Here is a 20,199-nt window from a genome sequence, read left to right on the forward strand (position 1 = left end):
CGAGATCATGGTACAGATCCAGGGAACCCCCCAGCAATCCTCAGGTGGAAGGAATGCGTTCCATGGAATGTGCCCAGAGCGATGGTAGTTCTGCTGCCTGAAGAGGTTTAGCCCGTGTTTAGTCAGCCCACAGCCCAGCATCGATGACTAATATATAATACGCCGTGTCCCGTAACCATCCGTATCGGGTACAAGCGTTTCATACCGTATCGGTACTCGGCCGTATTGCATACACGCAAGCGGCTTCCTCCTGCGATGGTCTTCACGACGTCACATCCAGCTCAACTGCGGCCTTTTGCTGTCTCTGTCTGTGGCAACACCACGGTGTGAGGTCGCACCCGGACAGGCTGCCATGGCGGTGGGCGATTTTGTCTATATTCTCGGGTCCAGGGGCGTTGTTTTCTCTCCCTGGGTTTGTTCCTGAGATCAGACCTTTTTGTTGTTGACACAGCTACTACCAAGATGCCTGGAAAAACCGCCTCGCCGCCGAAGATCACCAAGTTCACCAACTGCCGTCTCGTCAAGGGAACGGAGCTGGTGGAGCAGGATCTGTGGATCGATGCGGTGTCCGGCAAGATCCTCAAGGACCAGGAGGCGTTTTACGAGCTACACCTGTCGCCCGACGAGGTGATTGACCTGGGCGGCCGTATCCTGGCGCCGGGGCTCATTGACGTGCAGCTCAACGGGGCCCAGGGGTTCGACTTCTCCGTGCCGCAGGAAACCAAGGAGGAATACGATGACGGTCTACGCCTGGTCAACAAAGGCCTTGCGCGGACGGGGGTCACCTCGTACTTGCCGACGGTCGTCAGCTCCACGCCGGAGGTATACTGGAAGGTAGACATCTCAGATTGTATCTCTATCAGGTTGTGCAGAATGACTGACTTTTATTAGGTACTGCCATCTCTCGGACCATCTGGAGCTTCCCACCGCGCAGAGGACGGCGCCGAGTCGCTGGGCGCCCACGTCGAGGGCCCCTTCATCAGCGGCGGGCGCAACGGGATCCACAAGCCAGAGGTGCTGCGGGCAGCGAACACGCTGCGCGACGTGATTGACTGCTACGGCGATGAGAATCTAGCCGAAGACAGTCGCAGCAGCAGCAGCAGCAGCACCCCGATCAAGATGATCACGGCGGCGCCCGAGGTCGGCAACATGATGGCGCACATCCCCGAACTGGTGTCGCGCGGGATCGTGTTCTCGATCGGCCACTCGGACGCGACGTACGAGCAGGGGCTGGTGGCGACGGGCGCCGGGGCGACGATGGTGACGCACCTGTTCAACGCGATGCGGCCCTTTTACCACCGTAACCCGGGGATCTTCGGCCTGCTGGGCCAGAGCGAGCGGCCGCGCCCGTTCTACGGCGTCATCGCCGACGGGATCCACCTGCACCCGACCTCGATCAAGATAGCGTACACGGCGCACCCGACCGGTCTGGTTCTGGTCACGGACGCCATGAAGCTGTGCGGCCTGCCCGACGGCGTGTACGAGTGGACCAACGGCGAGCGCATCGTCAAGACGGGCGCCCGCCTCACCCTCGAGGGTTCCGACAAGATCGCCGGCTCCTCCGCCACCCTGATCGAATGCGTCAACAATTTCCGCCGCTGGACGGGCGCTTCCACCGCCGAGGCCATCGCCGCCGTCACCGCCACCCCAGCCCGCATGCTTGGCCTGCACGGCATCAAGGGGTGTCTTGCCGCCGGGGCGGACGCCGACCTCGTCGTCCTCGGCGAGATGGACGATGCTTTTGCAGGCAAGACCTTGACGGTTGACCAGGTGTGGAAGTTTGGTGTCAAGATCCATGATACAGAGAGACGGAAGTAGTTTTTTTATCTCTTTTTTTATAATAGACAAGGCAGATCAATGAATTTATATATATATATATAAATATATACTCTATATCACTTTTACATCTACAGTCTAGGCTGTTCGCGTTTCCAGCCTGCCTCTTCGGCAATCAGCTCGGCAGCGCGTTCACCAATAGCCAAGACGGTGACCATGGGGTTAATAGTGGGCATTTCCGGAAAGACACCGGCGTCAGCGATACGAACACCCTTGAGGCCACGGATCTTGAGCAAGGGGTCGACGACGGCGAGCGGGTCGCGCGCGACATCGCCCATCTTGGTGGTTCCGGCCGGGTGGTAGACTGTATGTGCGACGCGACGGCCGTACTCGGAGAGCTGGTCGTCTGTTTTCACGGCGGGGCCAGGGGCGACCTCGCGTTTGATCCAGTCCTTGAAGGGGGCTTGCTTTGCGATCTCGCGGGCGGCCTTGAGTCCCGCGACGATGGTGGCGGCGTCGTAGCCCTCTGGGTCGGTGAAGTAGCGGAAGTCCAGGGCTGGTTTGACGGTAGGGTCCGGGGAGGTGAGGTAGATGCGGCCGCGGGAGCGGGGACGGGGGATATTCGGGGTCATGCAGAAGGCGTCGGTGGGGGTGTCGTAGCCTAGCCGTTCGGTGTTGAGGCAGAAGGGGATCTGGTAGCAGTGCATCATGATGTCTGCGGCATGGCCGTCGGAGCCGGCGGCGTTGGGCAGCTCGCGGCGCAGGAAGATGCCGGCGTCGGAGTCCATGGTGGTCTGGTTGGCGGGGACGGGGCGGTTGAGTTCCCAGATGATGATGCTCTCCGGGTGGTCGAGCAGATTCTCGCCGACGCCGGGGATGTCACGGACGAGGGGGATGCCGAGGTCCTGCAGCTGCTGGCGCGGGCCCAAGCCGGACAGCAGCAGCAGGCGCGGGGTGTCGACGGCGCCGGCGCACAGGATGGTCTCCCGGCGGGCACGGAGGGTGTGCTGGACGCCAGACTGCAGGGTGATGTTGACACCGGTGACGGCGTCGCCGTCGACGTTGACGCGAGAGACCCAGGCGTTGGTCAGGATGGTCAGGTTCGGGCGAGACTCGTCGCCGCGCAGGATGGGGTGGATGTAGGCGACGCTGGCAGAGGAGCGGCGGCCATCGTCCGGGTTGTAGGCGACGGAGAAGAAGCCGACGCCCTGCTCGAGACGGCCCTTTTCGCGGATCTCGTGGTTGAAGTCATGGATGACGGGGATGTTCATGGCGGTGGAGCAGGCCTGCACCCAGTCCTTACACAGCTGGTTCCGGTGACGGCTGTGGACGGGCTGGATGGAGTTCCGCAGGTTGTCGATGACCCTGGTGAAGGTCTCAAACGACCAGCCGGTGCAACCCTGCTCCTCCCAGCGGCGGCAGTCATACTCGAAGGGGCGGAAGGAGATGAGGGTATTGTGCGAGGAGCATCCACCCAGGACTTTGGCACGCGAATGACGGATATGGCTGTTGCCTGCGATGATCAGTGTGAATATTATAAATTAAATGATGAAACTATCATCTTCTGTCTTTCAAGCAATTCCTACCCATTGGTTGCTCTGTGGTGGGATAGTCGTAGTCGAGCTCACCACCCAGCAGGCTCAACCATTCCTTGAGCTTGAGCACGCGATCATCCATAAAATCGCTGGGACCAGCCTCGATCATCAGAATACGTTTGTTGGGCAGATACTGGGCCAGCCGACTGGCAATAACGCAGCCTGCGGTGCCTCCACCGACGATAATGTAATCGTAGGCATTGACGTCGGTGGCGGCGATAGTGGTGGTGGTCGCCATATCAGTAGGAGTAAGACACGAGGAGACGTAGAGCCAGAGAGAGGAAAGCAGAGAAGAGAGAGAGAGAAAGAGAAGGGAGAGAGACAGAAAGAAAAGTAGAGAAGGAAGAGAAGCGAAGAGAGGAAGAGGAAGAAGAAGAAGAGAAAAAAGAAGACGGAAAGATCAAGAAAATCCCTGTGGAGACGCGGATTTTCATTTGCCAATTCCAGGGATTTAAACCTATAAGAATGGATAGAAGATGTTTAATTAGATTAATGATCTATTAATTTTATGTTTTGTAGGAATTCTTTTCCTGAACAAGATAATGATGGGATTCTACTAGAGCTTGCAGTTGGGAATAGCTTCTCTTCTATACTCTAATAGTATAATTTTCCCAGTCAATGCAATAGGATTCTTCTGTATTCTCCTCTTATCTTTACTATGGGCTGATCTATGGGTCATTCTGTAACACCCAGTGTTAGACTGTACAGTATATATTATTAATAGATTCGATTTACTAGTTATTTATTATGTAGAATAACTAATTAAATTATGGTAATACTTTCTGTCTTGTTGAATAATTATAAGTGATTGATAGAATATTGTGCTTATTGATCCTGATCGCCACTTGATAATTATTCCATCATCCACAACTCCCTTCTTTTCCTTCTCTCTTCTCCTCTCTTCTTCTCTCCTCTCCTCTCCTCTCTTCTCTTCCTATCTTCTTATCTTCCCCTCTTCTCTCCTCACCATGTCTATCCCCCCCCGTCAGCTCTACTACGAAGGCAAGGTCCAGCCCGCCTCCTCTGGCAAGACCTTCCAGTCCATCGACCCAGCCACTGCCCGCCCGCTGACCGACGTCCATCTCGCCTCGCCCGCCGACGTCGACGCGGCCATCGCCTCGGCAGAGCGAGCGTTTGCTTCCTGGTCGCAGACCCCTGCCATTGTTCGTGCCCGCATCCTGCACAAGGCCGCCCGCCTGCTCCGAGACCGCAACGACGAGATTGCCCGCGTCGAGACCCTCGACTCCGGCAAGGCCTTCTCCGAGACCAGCGTCGTCGACGTCGTCACCGGCGCCGACGTCCTGGAATACTATGCCAACCTGGTCGGTGGGGGGGGGCTCAATGGCGAGACGGTCCAGTTGAGAGACGACGCCTGGGTGTACACCACCAAGGCGCCTTTGGGCGTATGTGTTGGTATTGGGGCTTGGAACTATCCTATCCAGATGTAAGAAAGTATTCAAGATATAAAGATTCATTCAATTCTATATGATAGAACTGATTTATTAATTTTTTTTTTTTTTTAGAGCCCTCTGGAAATCCGCCCCCTGTCTCGCCGCCGGAAACACAATGGTCTACAAGGCCAGCGAGTTCACCCCCCTGCACGCCCAGACGTTGGCAGAGATCTACACCGAGGCAGGCCTCCCTGCGGGCGTGTTCAACGTGGTCAACGGCGCCGGAGACGTCGGGGCATACCTCACCACCCACCCGGGCGTCGCCAAGGTCTCCTTCACGGGCCAGGTCTCCACGGGACAGAAGGTCGCCGGCGCCGCCGCAGGACAGATGAAGTACGTGACGATGGAGCTGGGCGGGAAGAGCCCGTTGATCGTCTGCCCCGACGCGGACCTCGACACCGCCGTCGACGGCGCCATGATGGCCAACTTCTACAGCACAGGCCAGGTGTGCACGAACGGCACGCGCGTGTTCGTGCCCACGGCCCTGAAACAGGCCTTTGAGGACCGGCTCCTCGCCAAAATGCAGTTTGTCCGCCCCGGGCCCGTGTTTGACCCGGCCACCAACTTCGGCCCGCTCTCCTCATCCATCCACCAAAGAAAGGTCCTCGAGTACATCCGCCACGGCATCGAGCTCGACAAGGCTACCTTGCTCTACGGCGGCCCAGGTCTGCCAAAGGACTTACCCGCCCATCTCCACGCCGGGTTCTGGGTCCAACCCACCGTTTTCACAGACTGCACAGACGCCATGCGTATCGTCCAGGAGGAAATCTTCGGCCCCGTCATGTCCATCCTTACCTACGACACCCTCGACGAGGCCGTCGCCCGCGCCAACGCCACCCCGCTCGGCCTCGCCGCAGGGGTCTTCACTTCAGACCTCAACAGTGCGCACCGCATCATCGCCAAGCTCGACGCGGGAATCACCTGGGTCAATTCTTGGGGGGAGTCGCCGGCTGAGATGGCCGTCGGCGGGTGGAAAAAGAGCGGTCTCGGGGTGGAGAATGGTCGCCGTGGTATCGAAGCCTGGGTCCGTAATAAAAGTACCTTGGTTGATATGAGTGGGGGGGTTGCCACGGTTTTTGCAAAATTATAAGTACTTGGTCTACTGAGTTACTGACATAGATAAATATAAGATATAAATCAATGTATTGAAAAGGTGTTCAGTGAGAAACAATCCTCGACCCCATCCGATCTGTAACCAGGTCCCCCTTGAGCGTTGCATCGATCCCCCCAATCGCAGAGTCCACCATGCGCGATGACATGCTATCCGGCGTGAGCTCATCGTCCTCGAGTGCCCGGCGGTGCAGCTCCGTGTCGATGCGGAGATCTTTGGGCACCTTGGGCATGGGAGTCAAGGAGACGAAACACTGCTGCTGCTGCTGCTGTTGCTGCTGCTGCTGTTGCTGCTGCTGCTGTTGCTGTTTCCCCGTCAGGTCCATCGGTGCCGGGACATAAGTGCGCGGCCGGTAGACAAGCGGGGGTCCCTGGGTACGGGCGTCGGTGCCAGCCTGCTCGATGGACTCGAAGTAGCGGACGGTTTTCACTTTCAACTCGAGGGTGGCGTCCCGGTCGCAGACGATGAGCGGGTGACGGTGCATCTGCAGGGCGGAGAGGGTCCACATGTGGTTGATGCCGCCTTCGAGGCCGTGTTGGACGGCAAGGGCCTTGTGGGCACCCGTGGCGACGATGACCACCTCGCGGGCGTCCATGATGGTCTGGATGCCCACCGTGAGCGCCATGCGCGGCACCTGGCCCACGTCGTGGCCGAAGAAGCGCGAGTTGGCCAGGATGGTGTCGTACGCTAGGGTTTTCACCCGCGTGCGGCTGCTCAGCGACGACCCGGGCTCGTTGAAGGCAATGTGCCCGTCCGGGCCCACGCCGCCCAGGAACAGCTCGATCCCGCCGTACCGCGCAATCCGGGCCTCGAACGCCGCACACTCCGCCGCCAGGTCCGCCGCGTTGCCGTCCAGGATGTTGATGTTCTGCGGCGCAATGTCCACGTGCGAGAAAAAGTGCTTGTACATAAAGCTATGGTACGACTCGGGGTGGTCCCGCGGCAGACCGACATATTCATCCTTTCAATTAGTTTTCCCAACTTTAAACCAGAGGGAGAGGGAAATACCATATTGAAGGTCACGACATTTTTGAACGAAATCTCGCCCTGTCGGTGCCGCTGCACCAGAATCTTGTAGATGATCTCCGGACTGCTGCCCGTCGGCAGGCCCAGCACAAACGGCTGCGCTGGAGTGGGCTTGAACGAATTGATGCGGCCTAAAAAAAACGGATCAGACCTGTTCTGCTGCTATTAAAGGGACAACAACAAGAGCACTAAAACATACTGATAATATAGTCAGCAATGTACTCCGACACCGTCTGGAGATCCTCTCGGATGATGACTCTCCTGTGTTTGTTAGCATCAAATACTCAATGTCCGGCAGTGGCGAGCCATACATGTTGACGTCAGAGCAGGAGTATAATAGATTGGTCTTGCTGTCTTCCAAGTCGAACTCAAGTCTCAAAAAGGACAACTCGAGAACTTAGAGTCGAGAGAGAGAGCAATGAGATAGGGGCGACAGATAGACATAGACCCCCTCCCCCTCCCCAGCGTACGACGTCAAGAAACGACCTCACCACCAGGCCTCGCCTCTCTTTGATCGCATCCGTGGGACACTCGGCCCGGAGAGGGGACCAGCCTGTCACCGGGTGTCGGCGTATCTGGCCATCAGCGCTGTTTGCATGGATGACGATGACGCAGGCCCGGGTTCGTCCCAAAGCGACGTTGCAGAGATGGTGGGATACAACGAAAAGGGCCCCTGAGAAGGTGGGAGAGAAACGCTCGCGGTCGGATTGTTTCTTCTTATCGCTCTGTTACATCTTGCAGAGTGTAACGCTAGCGTCGTATACGGTATCGGAACGGAGAGGGTAAGACTGGTTACAGTACGGGATAGGACAGGTGCGGTTCGGTATGGTCATTACGGTATACATACGGCATTGCCTGCCAGGTACGGGGTATCCAGTCCTAGGTGGATCCGGCCAGAAAGTCTTACTACATGCGGAGTAGCCTTGCTACATTATACATAGACTCAGATCACAGGGTCTGGGTATTAGTAATCATTATCACGGGATTCCACGTGACGGCTTCCCGTGCAGCAGCAGGACCCAAGGGCCAAGGAGAATCAACCTCTTAATCTATTCGAAGAGGGAGGGGGAGGGAGAAAACCTGGTAGGCGATACGACACCAGGCGATGGCCGTTTGTGTCTCGCCCTCTTGCTCTTCTTCGTCGCTTTCTCTTCCTGCTGGCTGACTGGAATTGTTTAGGTTCCTCTCAATGTCCGCTCCTAGAACAGAAACGCTGACTCACCCTCCGCTCTCGGCCTGCCCCCCTGGTTGACACTCGACGAACAGAGTATACCCAGTTAGTTGCGACTATTGTTACCTCCTGCGCCCGTTTGCAGGGCCAGTGTCACCCCACCAGACTTCCAGCTTGGTGGTGGTGGTGGTGCTGCTGCTGCTGGTGCTGCGGCTGCTGCCTGTTGTTATTGTTGCTGCTGAGGCATTCCTCGTAGGGACCCGATGGCCCTGAAAGAGGAGATGCTGCCCCCTGGGTGGACGGACCTAGACAGGTAGGCTTGGCGCTCCTGGTTGGCTATAGGAGAGAGATCATGACTGACTCGCAGTAGGCAGATGGGCCAGCTGTTTATGATGGGATTTGATGGCACCTCGGTCAGCCCTCAGATTCGCTCGCTCATCGAGAACTATCATGTGGGCTCAGTGTTGCTAAGTGCGAAGAATTTAAAATGTATGCTCTGTATTTCCATTCTTTTTTTAAAAAAAAAAAAAAAAACAAAGAAAAAGGAGAGAGAAGAAAAGAAGACAAAAGAAAGGAAGAGACAAACCACAATATATGCACAAGTAGACTGATGGTATAGCTGCGGAGGAGACGACCAAGCTGGTGTTGGAGCTGCAGACCATCGCCCGCGATGCTGGCCATCCGGTACCGCTGCTGATCGCTCTCGACCAGGAGAATGGCGGCGTCAACAGCCTGTTTGATGAGATTTATATTCGGCAGTTCCCCAGCGCCATGGGGATTGCCGCGACGGGGTCCAAGACGCTAGCCCGGGAGGTCGCCCTGGCCACCGCGCAGGAGCTGAAAGCCATCGGCGTCAACTTCCTCTTGGGCCCCGTGCTGGACGTCTTGACCAACGTGCGCAGCCAGCCGCTTGGCGTACGCACCTTTGGCGACGATCCCCAGGAGGTCTCCCAGTATGGAATCGAGTTTATGAAGGGCTACCAGGAAGCAGGTTTGACCACCTGTGGCAAGCATTTCCCCTCCTATGGTAACCTGGAGTTTCTCGGCTCTCAGACCGATGTGCCCATCATCACCGAGTCGCTGGAGCAGCTCAGCCTGAGTGCCCTGGTCCCCTTTCGCAACGCCATCGTCCAGGGGCTCGACGCAATGATGGTCGGCGGGGTTTCTCTCTCTTCCGCAGGCGTCAACGTCATGCACGCCTGTCTGAGTGAGCAGGTCGTCGACGACTTGCTGCGCAAGGACCTCAAGTTCAACGGCGTCGTCGTCTCCGAGTGTCTCGAGATGGAGGCCCTGACATACAACATCGGCGTGGGCGGCGGCACCGTCATGGCCAAGAACGCTGGCTGCGACATCATCCTCCTCTGCCGCTCATTCCCTGCCCAACAGGAGGCCATCAACGGGCTCAAGGTCGGCGTCGAGAACGGTATCATCGGCCGCGCCCGCATCGAGCAGTCTCTCCGCCGCGTTCTCCGTCTCAAGGCCAAGTGTACCTCGTGGGAGCAGGCTCTTCACCCACAAGGCCTATCCGCCCTGACGCAGATGCAGCCGTCTCACACGTATCTCTCGACCAAAGCCTATAACAATTCCATCACCGTCATGCGCGACAAGAACGGTCTGCTGCCCTTGTCCAACGTGCTGGAGCCCGAAGAGGAGCTCTTGCTCCTCACCCCGCTAGTGAAGCCGTTACCGGCCTCGGCCGTCTCCCATTCAGCCACCGAGAGCAGTCATCATCATCATCATCATCATCATCATCATCAACAACAACAACAACAACAACAACAACAACTCATCGACCTCGACATTAACCACAGTGGCAGCAGCACAAGTAATACCAACAGTAGTAATAACACCGACGCAAACAACACGCCGCAGTCAATGTCGCTGGAGCACCGCACGGCCTCGGTGCTAAGCGGGGAGAGCGTGTTCAAGGAGCTAGGCCGGTCCCTGGCTCGGCAGCGGGGCGGGCGGGTGCTGCACACATCGTACACGGCGAACGGGGTGCGGCCGATCCACGAGAAGTTGATCGAGCGGGCGAGCGCGGTGGTGGTGGTGACGGCCGACGCGAACCGCAACCTGTACCAACAAGGATTCACGAAGCACGTGTCGATGATCTGCAAGGCGCAGCAGCCCTCCGCCGCGGCGGGGGAGGAGCAGTGCGAGAAACCACTGGTGGCGGTGGCCGTGAGCTCGCCGTACGACTTTGCCATGGACCCGACGATGGGGACATACATCTGCACGTACGACTTCACGGAGACGGCGCTGCAGGCGCTGGTGAAAGTGCTTTACGGCGAGCTGACGCCGACGGGGGCGCTCCCCGGCTCGGTCAACCGCAGCCAGAAGCTGCACCAGTCACGGCAGCACTGGCTGGTGGAGAACTGGAACGAGGAGCGCGACGCGCGGGCGCTGGACGCGCTGCTGGCCGCCGTACGGGCGGACTGCACCAAGCACCAGCAGCGCGGCGAGCTGCTCGGGGTGAGCTCGAGCAGCTTCCTGCTGCGCAACGAGGAGCTGGTACACGAAGCACACTTTGTGGTGCGCAACAGCAGCACACACGCCCTGTACGGGTTCTGCTCGACCTATTTTTTCCCCGCGACGGGCACAGGGACGATCGGCTCCGTCATCGTCGACCCGGCGCGCCGCAAGCTGTCCATCGGCCACTCGCTACACCAGCGCGCCATCCGCACGCTCCTGCAGCGGCCGGGGATGAAGCGCTTCCAGCTGGGGTCTCGGCTTCCGGGTATCTACCTTGGCATTCCCGCGGGGCACCCCGTAGAGCGCAAGCGGCTGCGGCAATGGTTCGCAAACCTAGGATGGAACACCGCGCTGTCGCGGCCCGTGTTTAGTGTCATCCTGCGCAATCTGTCCACATGGACGGCCCCAACGCCTACACCCACATCTACATCAACATCTACATCTACATCTACATCAACATCTGCATCTGCATCTACGTCAATATCAATATCAACATCTACATCCACATCAACATCAACGACAGACATTACGTACGACCTGGTCTCTGGGTGGGAGTACGCCGAGTCGATCCTAGGCCACATCAAGGCCAACTACTCGCGACAAGGGGTGACAGAGATTTACCAGCTCGCGCTGTCGGGCGCCCCAGACTGTGGGATCATCCGGGCGCGCCGGTCGACAGACGGGGTTGTGCTGGGCAGTCTAGTGCTATATAACGAGCGGTCGCGGCTAGCCGAGTACATGCCTGCCATGCGCAGTCAAAACCACACCACCCCCACTACCAAATCTAACCCTAGTATATCCTCGATCGGAGGGATTTCGTCACCGGTTATCTCGCCATTAATCGGCGAGTATGCGACTCTACTGCAGGGGTTGATCATGCTGGGGATCAAGCAGATGCGCAAGGCGGGAGCCGAAGCAGTAGTCATGGATTGTGTATGTTTTTCTTCCTCCTCCTCCTCCTCCTCCTCCTCCTCCTCCTTCTTCTTCTTCTTTTCTGTTAATGCAATTAGGTCGACGGAGACAGCAATTTCGACTGCTTGTCCACGCTGGGATTCCAGATGCTACACAGTTTCGAGGAGGTCAACTGTGATGCAGCGACGTGGATGTCTTGACTTGTAGATAGTTCCTACCATGATTATACTACAACTTTGCTAGTGCTAGTAACTACTAGTACATGCGACTCCCGAGCATAAGTACTAAGTACTACATACGAGTAAGGATAAGCGAGTAACTAGTGAGGAATTAGTAACTACTCCGGAGGAACAGGAGACTAGATCGGATCGGAGAGAGTTAGTCTGGAGGATTGCTCCAGAAGTATAGACAGGCAGGCATATAATCAAGTCTAGTAGAGTACGATATAGTCAAGTAGCACAAATGTCAGATTCTACATAACTACTACATATATATGTACTCCAGAACAAGACTCCAGAACACGCACAGAACAAAGAACAAAGAACAGCAGAACATCATCTTCGGAGTCCTCCGAGCGATCACAACGCTAGGCTAGATAAGGTTAGCGGGGGGCGTGAGCCGTAATCCCTGATTTCCTCCGCCAACCAGTCCGGAGACTTACTCCGAGACACTTACTCATTAACCAATAGTATAATACTCTCTACTCATCTCTACTAACTCTACTAACTCTACTATACTAACTCTACTATCTCTACTCATCTCTACTAACTCTACTAACTCTACTATACTAACTCTACTAACTCTACTATCTCTACTAACTCTACTAACTCTACTATCTCTACTATCTCTACTATCTCTACCTAGGTATCAATACTAGACTCCTAGAAGAGTACTCAGCTGCACGTGCCCGGCGCTAGATCCCCGGGATTGGAAGAGACCCACCGGCTAGCCGCAACGGGGACGGTGGGGTACACGAGGGGGGGCGAATGTATGCGATTGGCCGGATGCAGGTACTTGGGCATTTAGTAGGTACTTAGTCGGTACTTAGCAGGTACTTGTCCATAAGTACCGGGAACTAAGATCCAGAGAGAGAGAAGAATATATATATATATGTACGTATGTATGTATATATATATGTACGTATATAATAAATATATTTAAATACTATTAGTTCCTACAGTATTAGTACGTCTGATAGTAATAAAGTGGTAATTAAAGTATAGTATAGAGGATCGGGAATCCCGCCGGGCAGCCGGTGGGCGGCAAAGGCTATCGACTAGCGGCACTTTCACGCCTGGACAAAGTATGGCAGTCATTCGTAGATTATGATTGTTCTTAATAAGATGCAGGAATACTCTACCGACTGTATTAGTTATAGAGAAGTATCGACTTCCTCTCTGGCCCTCTCCCAATCCGTCGGAGATGCAACCAGCCTCTCCGCTTCAGGACCCCTAAACTAACTCCGGATTCCCTCCACCGCTCGCGATTGTCCCCTTCACTATTAACTGAACCAACTCTCTCCCTCTCTCTCTCTCTCTCTCTCTCTCTCGCTCTCTTTCCCCTCCAACCGCTCTTTTCCCCTCTCCCCCTTCTCACTCTACAGCCATGGACAGTTTCGATACGATGACCATGTCCTACCTGGCCAGCCCCTTGGCTTTGGGCAATATCCCGCCCGGTGACTATCTCAGCGTGATGCCGGGCATGGACTTACCAGACCAACAGTCTACCCTCGAGTCAGAGACATTTGTTAGGTGCGAACCCCCCTGTTTTTATTCTTAGTGTGATTACTGTTATTATTATTTCTAACCGGTATTCCTCAGCGATGAAATGTCATTCCCTTTAAAGCGCTTCTCCTACGACGATGCCTCGTTCTCTGATATGGTCCCCCCCTTCGAGCCCGCGGCGCCCTCGACAGCAGCAGCAGGAGGAGGCGCTGACACCGGCGACTCCTCAACGGCCTCGATCGACCATAACCACAAGCTGTTGAGCTTCTCGTTGCCCGCGTACAACTTCTCGCTGCTCGATTACTCGCTGCGCCGCACCTCGCTCTCGCTCGCCGCCCAGCTGCATGGCATGTTCTTCCTGGCCGAGTCGCCCTGGACCAACGCCCCCGCCGACCACGCCCCGCCCCAGCAGGGCGCAGAGCTGACCTGCTACCGACGAAACCTGTTCCAGATCACCGGCTCCGTGACGTTACCGCGCTCGCTGCGCTATATCATGACCGACCAGGGCGACCGCATCCCCATCCTCGCCCAGGAGCTGACCGTCTCCGCCACCGAGTCCGTCGAGGGCAACCCCGTCAAGATCATCTCCGTGCCCTGGAAGACCCCCAACGGTGCGAACGGGAATGGAGGCGGAGGCGTGGGCGGCGTCGTGGCAGCCGACGAACCCCCGACCACCAGCAACAACCCCAAGTCCGAGAAGGAACCGCCCCCGATCCCCTTGGACATCATGGCCGGCCAGGACCTCGACGCCGACTACGCCACCTTCCCCATCGCCTGGAAACGCCTGCAGTTCCGCGTCGCCACCGCCAACAACGGCCGCCGCAAGGAGCTACAACAACACTTTGTCGTCCGTCTCAAGGTCCTGGCCACCCTCTCCACGGGTGCCAAGATCCCCATCTGCGAGGTCCAGTCCGGCCCCGTCATCGTCCGCGGCCGTAGCCCGCGCAACTTCCAGTCCCGCAAGGACTTGCCTCTCAGCGGCAGCGCCGCTGCCTCGCGCAAGAACGCCGCCGCCCTCAACAGCCGCGCCTCGGCCACTCCCGCAAAGGCTTCGAATAAACAGGCCGCTCCTCCTCCTCCTCCTCCGCCGCCGCCCGCCACCGCAAAGAGCAGCTCCTCCCCGGAAACCACGCACTCGCTTCCGCACGTCTCCCACCCATCGCCCGACTGGTCACAGGTTCCCCCGCACTCCGCCGCCTCCGCCTCCACCTCCGCACTGGCCCACCCGTCTCTCTATCCACACTCCAGCCCGGAATCGATCCACATCCACCCCGTCAATCCCAATGACCCGTCCCACTCGCATTCCCATCCGGTCGGTCTTCCTCCCGGCGCCACGCGCCCTATCAACCTATCCCTCTTGGACGACGATGAAGTCCTGCACTCAGCCGAGACGGTAATGCATGATCTCCCGCGGGCGTCAATATCGGCTTCCGACTCTTCCCAGCAACAACATCAACATCAACACCCGCAACAACATCCGCAACAACCACCCGCCAAAATACGCAAAACCTCTCATCAAGCAAGCACCTCTTCATTAGTATTTAATACCTCGCTCCTACAAGACCACCACCACCACCACCAGCAACCGTCTTTACCACCCTTTGCCTCCTCGTCGTCCCTTTCTACCCTCCCCTTCCCCAGCGAAAGCACAGATTTTCTCTATGAATACTTCCCCCTAGGTCTGGACGACTGGCAATCCCCCGTCGACGCAGTCTACCGCCCCCATGTCGTCCACCATACAACCCTCCCGGAAATGAAATACGTCGCCGCTCGGGGCCGGAATAAACGCTACTTTGCTGCAGAAGATGTGTTCTAACCTTGTCCCCTCACCTTCACCTCCTTCATCTCTCTTCATCTCTCTTCATCTCTCTTCTATTTCTTATCTGTTGATGTGTTTTCTTATGTTGACCAGGGGGTCGGTTATGATTATGCGGAGAAAAGGTTCGGCGTTGGGGTTCCGTTTCACCTAGGGATAGGGATGCATTATTTGTATGAAGATCAATGATATCCACTGTGCTATACTTAAGAGAGTATTACAAGTATTAGAGTCGAAGAGTAACTTTTTTTTTTTTTTTTTTTTTTTTTTTAGATCTATTGGATCCGGTAGGTAGATTACAAATATCCCAATCCGTCCAGACTGGCAAGGTCGAACCGGATCTCCCATTTCTCCCCACCAACCCGGTGCGCAATCTCCTGTTTGCGCTGCTCGCCCAGATCCAGCCACCGCCGCAGCAGGTTCCCGTCTAGCATGCCGCGCCCGACAGTCCCGTCGCTCTCCACGGCGCGGAACACCCGTGGGTTCAGCCCGCACGCGTGCTCCAGCGTCGTCGTCAGCTGTGACTGTAGCGCAGAGAGCCGCCGGTACGATTCCTCTGAGACGGGGGTCACCAGCGCGATCGAGCCCGTCTGTGACGTCACGAGCACCTGGTATGAACTGTCCCTGTCGAGGTCCATGTCCATATCCATGTCCGCGTCGGATTTGGCAGAACCGGATTCGGGCGCTGCGCGGGGGAGCAGCGTCGCGGTTGACGCAAAATGACCCGTGTGGAACTTGCTGCGGTTGAGCAGCCGGTCACCATTAGAGGATTTCGGGTCTGTTATCTCCGTTAGAACCAAACGGAAATTCCTAAGAAAGACAATAAGTGCTTACCTTCCGGGTCGTATTGGAGAATGTGCAGGTTGCACTCCCCGTCAGCAACGAGCATGTACAGCCGTTTGCCGTCCGGCAGAAAGTCGGCGGCCACCACGTCCAAGTAGTCCGAGTCTTTGCCGAATAGAGTTATTTTATATGGCTCCTCCTGTTAAATATTAGAATGCCACTATAGAGTCAAGAGGACAACAGGAAGGTACCGAGTAGCCCGCAAACCAGAGCCCTTTCATAGCGTCTCCAATCATAAACATCCCCGTGCCGCGGAGCTCCTTGACCACGCTCACGTAGCATTGTGTGTCCATAAAGGCAACAGGAAGAAGACTACCATCTTCTTTGAGTCCCCGCACGATACACTTTTGCCCCTGGGCAACAATCAAAAAGCCCTGCCCGCCGATCCCAGATAGTGCCGTCACAGCCCCTTTCACCGGTTCTTTTCCAATAAGCTTCAGCTTCCGGTCGAGGGCTGGATTCTCTGGGTCAGGGACGACTTTGATCGCTTCGAAGACATACAGACAGCCCCGGGCAGGAACGTCTTCGCCCTTGACAATCGAGGTGCCCACGACAATCAAGCCGCGTCGCTCATGAGTGTTTTCTGAGACCTCAAGATCAATGTTTTTGACAGCCATCACTCGTTCTTCAGGTCCGAACGGGTAACTTCATGACCAAGTTAGATTACATAGTACTATATCGATGGTATGTAGCCAAGTGCTTACCTATCAATAACGGACCATGTGTCTGGACTAAGAAGTTTGAGTGAGCCGTGCTCAATTTCAGGAGGAAGCGATATCACTGGCACTGTCAGTACAGCCTCCCTGAATTTCACCAAAAACAGTATGAATACCTTCCCCTCCCCATTCTGGATGTAATTCGTCGTCATCTGGCAGCCGGAATTCCTCCCTCATGCTCGTTCCAAGCACGTATTTCTCTGACGATGAAGAGTAGGTCACGTAGTCCACTTGTTCCTTCAATGGAACTCTTCGGATTGTCCACGAGTAGTTAAAATGCGTTTCGAGTGGCAGATGAGAAATTTGAACAGCGTGCTGTAGCAAATTTGCTTAGTAAATGACTCAAATCTTTTCAGGGTCGCAAGAGACCCTACCTCTGAATCCACGTAAACAAAGGCCCTTTGCCCTCCAGGGAGGACGCTCTGGAATTCACTCATGCTCCGGGTAAAGTCTCCTCGCACCCGGAAAACGTGTGGCGCACTTGACGACATTCGAAATACAAAGCTTGCAGATTCTCCGGGCATGAAGATGGCATTCAGTCCTGATACGTCCTGCAATATTCGTAACGGTCTAGGCCGCAGCTTTCTGTCCTGTAGGACATTGGGGTAATCTGAAGACGATTTTGGCGCGGAATAGTTCCTCTCTTTGAAAAACCGTAGACTTGATGAGCTACCTTCTGTTTTTTTGCATACCACAAACGGTCGGTAAATGACCAGGTCGTCATTCTCGGTTCGTAACTATTTCCCAAATCAAAAATCAGGCCATCAAAATATGATAACTGAGCAACATACCACTAGATAAGGTGATGTGAACTGAGAATCGCCCAGGTTGGCAACAACAAATTCCTTCAGATTCTCCCGCGTGTAAGACCGTCTGGGCGTTTCAGATGATAGAATTGGCTGCAAATGGTCCACGGAATCGATAACATTCAACAGCTTCTGGTCTGCTAGTCTGAATATCTACATAATGCATTGTTAATACAACACTGGTCCCAGCGAATTGGAACATACTTACAAAAAGCTTGCTCTCCTGGCTTAGCATAAACAAAAGCATGCCACCCTCGGGTTGGTTTTCAGAAGACGCTGTGAATACACCCGAATTATCATCATAAAGACAGCAGGATTGCCATTTTGTAGATTTAAAATCATCCGCTAGGTCGACCTCATCGAGGTCTCCGCTTGCATCTGCTTGCAAAAGTAACAAATTGTGGTCGTCCCGAAGAATAGCGATATAGGGGTCGGAAAAGCTCGCACTGACGGCCGTGCATTCTTCGCTTGTATCCTCGTCCCAGATTGGATAGATTTGTGCCAGGCCGAGATCTATATACGAGTCAACCTCAACCACCACTCACTTTGCACAAGAAATTGATCACAGACTCACCGGAATCATAGCTTCGAACCTCGCTCTTCAGGATCTGGACGACTCTGGTTGCATTGGCAATGGTTCCGGCTTCAATTGTTAAATCGGCATTTGGATTGAACTCCGGTGCTTTGAATGGCGACAGATCTTGTCCATCAGCGAGGAAAACTTCAGACTCCTCCTTGTCAAGGCTTTGAGATTTCGAGACGATCACATAACACCGTGATTCTCTCTTATCAGATCGCGCAGGACCGTGAGCCACCTCCAAGGACCAGGCAAACTCGGCTGAGTCGGTTTTAACCGAGCTGATAGGAACCGGGTCGATTTCACGTTTCAAGATAACCAAGCCACCACTTCTGTCAGAGCCTTGAGCAGCTACTAACTCCAAAGTATCGGGGTTATCGACCGGAGCAGGGTCCTCTTCTTGCATGGTAGTCGTATGAGATTTCCCCAGAACCACATCCCTCAAAGGGCCAGTATTAAGAAGCCTGTCATGTACTTGGAAATTGTACAGCCCGGATGATACGCGAGGTATCGAAGCGTGAGGCGTATCATGAGGCACTGCGGGAGCAGAAGAGTAAAGGTCATCTTCATAAGCGTCGTCTTCGATAAGTTCTTCGTCCGAAACGTTGGCCTGTTCATCCGAGAAGTGTTCTAATTGTGTTGACGGTCTTTTGATTCCACTTGACAAAGACCCATTCAAGAGTAACGAGTCTGCATCTTCACTTCCAAGGAAAACCTTCCCATCACCCAAGAAAGCTGAGCAGGACGCACTAGACCCAAGTAAGTTCCCACCGTTCTGAGCCGGTAACAGTAGAACGGAAATGCCAGAAACGGATCGACCATCCAGTTTGAAACGGACCAGAGCTAGGTTTCCAGTGTTCAGGGCCAGGACAAGGTCTCCGTTATCGCTTCCGAGACGCTCGACGGTGCATCCTTCTAGCCGAAGAGCCAAATCAGATTGATCTGTCATCGAAAACCCAGACAATTGCCTCGCGAACTCGTTGACGCCCACTGCGTTTGTCTTCCCCGACTGATCCACATGTACAAGTTCATTGGAGCCGATTAACAAGGCGCCTCCAACAGGGGGAGGAAGAGCTACCACTTTAAATAGATCGCTAGGCAGTCTAGGTATGGAAAGTAGTGTCGTTGAAGCACGTTGTTCGAGATCGAGCGTAAAAACAGCATAGTAGACCACATCTTTCCTTTCATATATGAGGGCATTTGATGTGGCAATTTGCGAATACAAGATGCCAAAGGTTGGCTCTCTATATTCATATAGAAAGGCAAAACTTATTGGGTGAAGAAGGGACGGGTCCAATGCAGTTAGAGGAAGGACAAAAGACGAGGCGTACGGGGTTTGATACGACGCATCATCTTTTGTCATCATATCGGTGTCATTATTCAACTCAGATGCTCGTTCCACATCCTCTTTCTCAATATTGGCTTCATAGTCATCCATGATCAAGTCGTCTCCTGCCTGGTGGAATGGGAGAATCGCAAGGTTTCGAACTCCGAAATTGAAGAGTGCACATCTACTGCTTGGATCAACGCTGAGGATACTACCACAGCTGCTGAAATCCGGTACCCAGGGACTATGGGCCAGTTCATCTCGCTCGTAGTAATGGATAGAGATCGTGGATATCCCATGACGCTCATGGTCCCATTCGATGAGACTCAGCTTCGCATTGCGGAACGCCAGCAATATAGCCTCCCCACCACTCTTAGTATTCATAACACTGACCCGACTCAGGTCAGTCACTATCCCAGGAAGATCGTATTCTCTTTCCAAGACCAGCTTTGTCGTGCTGGATTCCGTGTCTTCGCTCAGATCATCGTGTCGCGCAGGCGTTTCGATTAGGGAAAAAATTTGGAGCAGCGAAGTCCGGGCGACGACGAGATTTCGAGCCGTTGCAGATGTGAATGCAACAGATATTGCATGCGTGACCCCCATTGGGGGTAGAAGCTCCGTATAACACTGCATGGTGAGAGGTCCTATTCAGGCTCGGAGGGAATTGTGATACACCAAATCATTCAACAGTCCAGTAACCTTGATCAAACCATTCTCATATTCTCGTCGATCACCAGGTCACGAATGGAATCCAAAAGGGTGCATAGAGCTTTATTTTTTTCCTCCTCCCCTGTGCTTGTCAAAGCATGGTGTCGAGATGCGGGCCGCGGTACTAAGGTAGAAGGAAACAACACGTGACCGCCCTCAAGCTCCAGA

General features: G+C 54.9%; 7 protein-coding genes across 7 annotated transcripts; 4 read left to right on the plus strand and 3 right to left on the minus strand.

The window, feature by feature from the left end:
* The first annotated feature begins 312 nt into the window (after positions 1-312).
* On the plus strand, positions 313-1,863 carry ASPZODRAFT_2099565 (hypothetical protein). Its single transcript, XM_022727704.1, has 3 exons — positions 313-331; positions 391-834; positions 892-1,863. The coding sequence occupies exons 2-3, from the start codon at positions 463-465 to the stop codon at positions 1,816-1,818; spliced, it is 1,299 nt and encodes a 432-aa protein (XP_022580815.1). The 5' UTR covers positions 313-331; positions 391-462; the 3' UTR covers positions 1,819-1,863.
* Positions 1,848-3,916, minus strand: ASPZODRAFT_26175 (hypothetical protein). The gene is made up of 2 exons (XM_022728030.1): positions 3,363-3,916; positions 1,848-3,289 (listed from the first exon to the last, which is right to left on the minus strand). The coding sequence occupies exons 1-2, from the start codon at positions 3,607-3,609 to the stop codon at positions 1,908-1,910; spliced, it is 1,629 nt and encodes a 542-aa protein (XP_022580816.1). The 5' UTR covers positions 3,610-3,916; the 3' UTR covers positions 1,848-1,907.
* A 423-nt stretch (positions 3,917-4,339) lies between these two features.
* Positions 4,340-5,912, plus strand: ASPZODRAFT_16905 (hypothetical protein; the record flags this gene model as incomplete). The annotated part of the gene is made up of 2 exons (XM_022726882.1): positions 4,340-4,815; positions 4,895-5,912. The coding sequence occupies 2 exons, from the start codon at positions 4,340-4,342 to the stop codon at positions 5,910-5,912; spliced, it is 1,494 nt and encodes a 497-aa protein (XP_022580817.1).
* A 67-nt stretch (positions 5,913-5,979) lies between these two features.
* On the minus strand, positions 5,980-7,272 carry ASPZODRAFT_152490 (hypothetical protein; the record flags this gene model as incomplete). The annotated part of the gene is made up of 4 exons (XM_022725860.1): positions 5,980-6,894; positions 6,942-7,090; positions 7,159-7,220; positions 7,244-7,272. The coding sequence occupies 4 exons, from the start codon at positions 7,270-7,272 to the stop codon at positions 5,980-5,982; spliced, it is 1,155 nt and encodes a 384-aa protein (XP_022580818.1).
* Positions 7,273-8,013: 741 nt separating this feature from the next.
* Positions 8,014-11,975, plus strand: ASPZODRAFT_133338 (hypothetical protein). Its single transcript, XM_022723249.1, has 4 exons — positions 8,014-8,443; positions 8,501-8,619; positions 8,750-11,535; positions 11,613-11,975. Exons 1-4 carry the CDS (start codon positions 8,394-8,396, stop codon positions 11,712-11,714), a joined length of 3,057 nt encoding a protein of 1,018 aa, XP_022580819.1. The 5' UTR covers positions 8,014-8,393; the 3' UTR covers positions 11,715-11,975.
* A 1,012-nt stretch (positions 11,976-12,987) lies between these two features.
* ASPZODRAFT_133339 (hypothetical protein) lies at positions 12,988-15,292 on the plus strand. Its single transcript, XM_022723250.1, has 2 exons — positions 12,988-13,265; positions 13,335-15,292. The coding sequence occupies exons 1-2, from the start codon at positions 13,144-13,146 to the stop codon at positions 15,052-15,054; spliced, it is 1,842 nt and encodes a 613-aa protein (XP_022580820.1). The 5' UTR covers positions 12,988-13,143; the 3' UTR covers positions 15,055-15,292.
* A 48-nt stretch (positions 15,293-15,340) lies between these two features.
* Positions 15,341-20,114, minus strand: ASPZODRAFT_133341 (hypothetical protein). Its single transcript, XM_022723251.1, has 9 exons — positions 17,994-20,114; positions 17,628-17,932; positions 17,405-17,572; positions 16,988-17,350; positions 16,730-16,928; positions 16,602-16,677; positions 16,089-16,542; positions 15,889-16,036; positions 15,341-15,832 (listed from the first exon to the last, which is right to left on the minus strand). The coding sequence occupies exons 1-9, from the start codon at positions 19,954-19,956 to the stop codon at positions 15,351-15,353; spliced, it is 4,158 nt and encodes a 1,385-aa protein (XP_022580821.1). The 5' UTR covers positions 19,957-20,114; the 3' UTR covers positions 15,341-15,350.
* Between the last annotated feature and the right edge of the window lie 85 nt (positions 20,115-20,199).

This window comes from Penicilliopsis zonata, assembly GCF_001890105.1.
Source record: "Penicilliopsis zonata CBS 506.65 unplaced genomic scaffold ASPZOscaffold_8, whole genome shotgun sequence".
NCBI classification, from domain to species: domain Eukaryota; kingdom Fungi; phylum Ascomycota; class Eurotiomycetes; order Eurotiales; family Aspergillaceae; genus Penicilliopsis; species Penicilliopsis zonata.